The 6,568-nt window shown below is 39.2% G+C and overlaps 1 protein-coding gene across 2 annotated transcripts; it reads right to left on the bottom strand.

The window, feature by feature from the left end:
* Positions 1 to 385: 385 nt before the first annotated feature.
* LOC135636005 (EPIDERMAL PATTERNING FACTOR-like protein 4) lies at positions 386 to 2,658 on the bottom strand. 2 transcript variants are annotated; one of them, XM_065147505.1, is made up of 4 exons: positions 2,112 to 2,658; positions 1,564 to 1,601; positions 1,286 to 1,495; positions 386 to 1,125 (listed from the first exon to the last, which is right to left on the bottom strand). In XM_065147505.1, exons 1-4 carry the CDS (start codon positions 2,245 to 2,247, stop codon positions 931 to 933), a joined length of 579 nt encoding a protein of 192 aa, XP_065003577.1. In that variant the 5' UTR covers positions 2,248 to 2,658; the 3' UTR covers positions 386 to 930. The 2 variants fall into 2 exon arrangements, with proteins under 2 accessions (XP_065003577.1, XP_065003578.1); XM_065147506.1 differs by lacking the exon at positions 1,286 to 1,495 and having other exon boundaries at positions 2,112 to 2,637.
* Between the last annotated feature and the right edge of the window lie 3,910 nt (positions 2,659 to 6,568).

Below are 6,568 nucleotides of genomic sequence, written 5' to 3'. Positions count from 1 at the left end.
GTGTTTAAGGTCTTAGGTACAACACTGGCTGTCAATTAAATCTGCCCGCAGCTCTCTGGCTGCATGCATGGTCAAGAAGGGTACTCAGTGAAACAAGTTGATATCGGTTGGTTGGAGATGGTCGTTGACCCTATGCAGCGTTAAGTTGGTTGACTGGACGTCACAGATATGGCAAGCCCACTTCGGGCGTTCGGATAACTAGTACCCTCCGAAAACGAGTAGTACATCTATCGGGTTCCGCCGCGGGAAACTTTGATCGAGATCTTGTAGGCTTGGTTTGTCATGGTTCAGTACGTTTTCAGGTATGTATGCATGCACTTGTTGAAGGAAATTGAACTCTCGACGACACTCATTGATGGTGACGCAACTCAAAGGGCACGACCCATTGCTAACCAGACAAGTTGTCTACTGGTTTAATATTTAGCTAATCGAAGCATGACAAAGACAAACATCTCTTATTTTAGCTGTTCTACTTTTCGGACAGTAGTGAGCCAATGGTGAAGCTTCGCTTGATAAGTCAACAAGTCGTCGCCGGATATCATATCACTAGATGCAGAGGTGAATCGGTGTCGATTGCAGTGGTTATTAGATATTCCGTCAATCAAAACCACACCAGACACTCATGTTTTCTCTGTCGACTATATATATATATATATATATATATATATATATATATATATATATATATCAATTTTCCTCTACTTCAAAATGCATGTCTCCGTCATCTTTTCCTCGTGTTTAGCTTCGCACGAGAGGATAAGACTCGGTCAGTCCACGTTCCATGATAGCTACTACTCCAGTCCTCAGCCGAGGAGTATCAGTCTTGCGTACTCCCTCCCCAGTATACAACAGTGACGAAAACAATGGGAGGGAGATATAAGGTCCCACGGAGTTCCTTGGGTTGATCAGGACTCCACGGAGACGATGGTGTCAGGGCATGTAGAGTTTGTTGCCGCATTTGCACCGCCACGCCTCTGGGTAGTACTCGGTGGTCACCGGAGTGCCGGGCGGCACAGCCACGTGCACCGGGTTGCACGGGGTGCAGTCGTCGCACTTGCCCGTACACCGTGGCGGGTACGACCCCGGTCCGCCGACGAGCTTCCTCCGCCTCGCGGCCACCGCCACCTGCAGCCAGCCGGCTTTCAAGTTAGCACGAATAACCCAGGCAAAGTAAAGCTGCGGGCGTGCTTTGCCAGGCCCCGGGGGCCTGCAGAAGCGCAATCAATGACTCCCGTGCGTGAGCTGGCGGCGCAAGTTAGCCGAGGACCAGGGAGGCCCCACTTACACGGTGCGCGGCAGACGGTGTCCTCAGGCGTCCTCCCCGCACACCCACACTGCGCACACACACCGCACACCACCCCCGCCCCGCCGCCCGCGTCTTCTTTTGCCACCACTTCTTTGCTGACCCGGCTAACATGCGCCACTCGTTCAACAAGGATTTAGAAGAACAATGGCGTAATTTGACTGCGTGACTTGCTCCCCTCCAGGCCCACGCCTTACTTAAATGGCGATTAGGTAGTGATCGGAGAAAGAACAAGAAAGTATTAGGAAGAGGAAGAGCACCTGAGAGTGGGGGTCAGTCGCCATTAAGCTTCTAACACCTGTGACAATGACAACAGGGATGTAACTATGCACGGACGCTGAAAAAATTAACCACACAATGCCAAAGCTGCTGCTCAAAATGCTAAGATAAGGTTATGGAACAATCGGTTATGAAACAGACAGGAGAAAAGAGGAGAGATTCGGAGGACATCAAGAAGAATGGATCTCAACATCTAAGTCGTAGATATAATAGCTTGTGATCTTGGTGTCTTCAACGGACGAAAAAAGATATATTGGCAGGTTAAGATGAAGGGAAGGAGACTCTTTGACATCAAACCTTAAAACGAAGTAGAGGAGATGCATTCTGTCTCAGGAATCAATTAGCTGAGGATATACACAACAACCAATGAAATTACCCACCGGTATGCCCAAGATGAAGAAAAACGGAGAAAATAATAGAGAAACACAAGAAGGCAAAGATTAGAAATGCTTCATGTTGTCTAACTGTCCAAGAAAAAAGATAAAGAAAAAAAATATATAAGAAAGAAGGAACATCGAATCCCGCTTACCGAGACGAACGCTCCGGCGATAGGAAGAGCTCGAAAGCACAGCAAAAAGAGAGAAGAGGAAGATGAAACCGCAGCACAAGGTTATAGCCTCCTTCATCATGAAACCATGTCTCCTCCTCACTCTTCTGGACTCCATCAAGCTTATAAGAAACCGAACCAAACCAGATGGCAAATGATCCGATCAAAGGAAGCAGAGAAGCGAAGATCTGAAACAGTTAGTCTCGATCTCCTTTCTCCTCCCTTAATTTCACTCTCGCTCTCTCCCTCTGTTATTACTGTAGCAGTAGCAGATCTATGAGGCCACCTCTGGGACAAGATGGGCAGAGCAATTTGATCTTATTCATGTGAGAACGCTTTGTGCTCCTCTCTCTCTCTCTCTCTCGCACGCTGACAGTCTACTGTTCGCTCTCTTGTATCTTCCCAGAACTGCTAGTAAAAATCTCTCGTAGATTATAAAACTCCCTTCCTTCTCTCCGGTTCCTCAAGGTTTCTTTGAAATGACAACTTTGGCCTTGTGTATCAAACTAACCAAAAATATATCTTCGGACATGATGGCAGTGCTCTGGTGTTCACCTGCAACCTCTTGCTACGACGAGAGATGTATATTCCGGTTTTACACAGTCGACAGAAATATGAAAAATAAAAAATAAAAATGATATGCGACAAAAGATTCTATCGCCGTCGAATTGCCAAGAAGCATAACTTGAGGGACCCATGATTGCATGATTGTCCCTATGAATCAAAGAACTGAATTGGAAGGATCGATGCCGGTCTCATCGTGGAATTAGATGACCACAAGTAGTAGAGCAACACCTAATTAGTGGTCTCGAGATACTTGTATTCGTGGTCCAAATAAGGCCCGTAGATTTCTGAGTGATATGGAGGGACTGCAGTTGAGATCGGTTGGTTACATCTGACGAATGGTGAGGATGTGTTTGCTAGTGGGACTCGACGGTGAATCTTGGCTTAGACTTTAGGTCTAACGGAGATGCAAGTTGCCTGTGTCAATGATTCTGCCATCCTTCGTCCTATGCTTGACGATACCTATATAACTTGTTGACGACCGCTGTGGGTTTCGGATATGCTTAATCTGTTAGGATGAACTGACAACGACTTGGGTCTCGATGACGAATCCATGGAAGCAAATAGTACTTGGATAATACAGCGATTCATTACATGTCCTACTCGAAATTCACACGCGACAAGCTAGCACAGGGCATGCATATGCCAAAAGATCAAAGCCTTCACCACATGAGCAGCAAAATGAATAATGTGATCAATGGCAACCAACGGTAGATCTTCAACTCTCGACCCAGACGACTATTGCAAGACGTAGACATCCACCAAACGTGCATGGATGGTGTAATTATTTATGATCTGAAAACGACTAGGGAACCAAATTCCTGAAGAGAGGTAGTAGCGATGGCATGCGTGTAGCAAGCTTGACGAGGACACCTACTAGTGGTTCACATGATTGATCCGAAAAAGAAGGGAATGGATATTAAGAGAGGGCCATGGTGGTCATTTGGAGAGGGAGGATAACCAAATAATGGGGAAGGTAAGCGGAGGGGAGGGGGAGGAAAGGGACGCATCGGTGAGTGGAGCATGGCAGACTTGGGTCAAGCCGTCCTTTTGCCCCGCCTCCTCCGTTTTCCTTTTTTTTTTTTGGTTTATTGATTTTAATATATTATTATTATTATTAGTCTTCTTCTTTCACTGCCTTGATTCAATATTTACCCACTGCCTGGATGTACCGTTTTACCGGTTATAGTATATTTACCATGTCCCAGAAAACCATGGTACCTCGTCGTCAGTTATCCTCGTAAATGGACTGTGAAAACAAAGTGAGCTGGGCGACGTCCACCGGTTGGACGATTCCGATTGTCCGCTCCGGAATGGAAAGAAAACCTTTTTGGACCGCCAGCAAGGAGGAACTCAAAGAAGGCCAACACCATCCGACTCACCCTTCTCCTCTTTGGGTTATACACTCTCCAACTTTACACTGGTAGTACGTACTCGGCTGAACTTATTTGAAAGTTCCAAACTGCGTAGAGAATGGAAGTCGAATCGAAATAGAGCGGGGGAAAGGTCCCGTGCATGGTTTTCGAATTGGTTCGCGTTCGCTCGCTCTTTTGCTGGAGACTGTTATCCACCACTACCCTAAGTTAACATCGTCCTTTACAAGATACATCTGCTGGGATGAGCAACGACGGCCTAATGTCGCGGTCAAAGTCGTCTTATATGGGTATCTACGTTGTGGTGTTCAGCGGTTAGAGGAACCGATGGTTTCGGTATCTGGCGATTCAAGTTCCTAAAATTTAGGAATCAAAATCCAATCGCATTGGATTAGTTCCATATCTAGTTTTTTTTTTTTTTTTTTTTTTTTTTTTTTTTTAATAAAAGATAATTTAAAATAAAAAATCATAAATTTATTTTGAAGTTTTGAAAAATAGATGTATAATGAGTCTAATGATTAAAAAAAGTAAAATTAAAAAAAATTTAATCGCTTTCTATGTCGAAGGTCTTTTATTTTTGTGGACGATATTTTTTTTTTCTATATCTTGATTATATCATTAATATATCTCAATTGATTTGGGGTCAACGGGATTCATTTAGGATGCATCCCCCTATACTAAAAGTGTGCTCTACGATTACTGTTGATGCCAAAGTAGCTATATTTATCTTACAATCATTGTCAAAATTGAAATGGTTGTTATGTATCATGCTCATCATTCAAAAATTGAAAATTCTATATGTATAATACTGTTACCAAACTCAAAAAAAATTAGTTAGATAAATTTATTTTTATAATAATAATAATAATTATTTTTACTACTTCTATTAATCTCGCTAACTTGATGCCTAGAAGGAGAAGTTTAAGAGATAGTTTATTGTCTATTATAGTTTACACTGTAAGTTAATGACTAATTCTTTTATTTCTCTTATTTTTTACTAATATCAATATCTAATTCTAAATTTTCTTAATAAGTACTTAAGTTATTACTCAATCCATCTATTCTACAACGAGGATAAAAAACAAAAGCAACAAAATAAATCGGTGAAATCTTAAGAAAATAATTTGTTCATCTAGTTTTTATCGTCATAATAGTTATGTGCAAATCATTATAATGTTCATATTATTCTAAGGCTCCAACAATATTAATGCATATAATTAAGAATATATGTGCAGTAGGATAATAAACACCAAATAATGTATAAGTAGCATCATTAAAAACTTATAAAATTTTTAAAACTTTTGTGCATTCCAATGTTGTAGATATAAACTTACTTGTTTTACATTAGTTGTAATAAAAGTACACAATAATTTTTTATATTCAACATTTTCATTAGTAATTCATAATTGAATTTGATCGGGTAGCGATGTCCTTAGGGAATTTTTGAATCTTTTGTCATTTAATCTATAAAACCTAGCCCACTCTTTCATTACCATTTAAAATAATTGCTTGATAGTAGAAAAACAAAATTTAAGAGATCTAAGACATTCTTATATATAAAAATTCAAAACATAACAAGAACATATAATATGAAAAGAGAAAACCACCAAAAACTGATTGATACATTTCTTGTAATTCAATAATAGAAATAATATAGATGCATTATCAAAACTAATTAAAAAATATCAAAACAAATTTTTAAATCTCTTTTCTTATAAAGATTATAAACGATACATGTAAAAGTAAAACCAAAAACACATCTAGCTGTAGGATTCAAAGCATTTTGATAATAAACAACAAAATCAAGTTTTTCACCAATATTAAAAGAAAAATGTTTGACATCAATAAGTCTCGCTCTTTATGATTTTTTTTATGGAAAAATAAAAAAGTTAGATAAGTCGGATACCTGAAATTTTGACTTTGACTTTTCCATCTCAACTTGTATAAGGTGTTTTTTCTCATATTTAGGAAATATTTCATATCCACCTCCTTTGAATTTAAAAAAATTTAAAGCAATAGTTGCTAATCACTTGGAACAAGTTCTTGGTATTTCGGATCTTAAAATGAAGTTTGAAGATGTCCAATTTAATTACTTTGTTCACCGTATCGAATTCTTTCAGTTTGATGATGATATGATAGCTTTCTTAAGTTGGCATGACTAAACAATTTGAAGTTCTCCTCGAGCATGAATGTCTGAGTGAAGTTATGGTTTATACTTGCCATTGAAATTATGAAGAGAGAACTTAAGAAGGAATTTAGTGTAAGATAGCTTAATATAACTTAAGAGCATTATGACTGTTTAATCAAATGTGTAAGGGAGATGCTCGGGGACATTTATAAGATTTTTGATGATTTTTTTTCTAAAATAACTTAAGAGAGTATCATGATTTTTAAAGATTTTTTACTAATTATTTAGCTGTTAGAAGGGATAAATTTATTTATTTTTATATTTTTAGATTTTTAAAATTATAAAAATAATAATAAAAAAATCTATAAAAATAA

Source organism: Musa acuminata, chromosome BXJ3-4, assembly GCF_036884655.1.
Source record: "Musa acuminata AAA Group cultivar baxijiao chromosome BXJ3-4, Cavendish_Baxijiao_AAA, whole genome shotgun sequence".
NCBI lineage: Eukaryota > Viridiplantae > Streptophyta > Magnoliopsida > Zingiberales > Musaceae > Musa > Musa acuminata.
Note: the sequence above shows the minus strand (reverse complement) of the source record. Positions and strands in the feature narration are given on the sequence as shown.

Bases quoted from the DNA above. Each gene is read 5' to 3' on its own strand.
- LOC135636005 (XM_065147505.1), bottom strand. From the start codon at position 2,247: ATGGAGTCCAGAAGAGTGAGGAGGAGACATGGTTTCATGATGAAGGAG. The intron at 1,602-2,111 runs GTAAGCGGGATT...TCATTGTCACAG, and splicing joins TCGCCGGAGCGTTCGTCTCG to GTGTTAGAAGCTTAATGGCG. The intron at 1,126-1,285 runs GTAAGTGGGGCC...GGCTGGCTGCAG, and splicing joins CACCGTCTGCCGCGCACCGT to GTGGCGGTGGCCGCGAGGCG.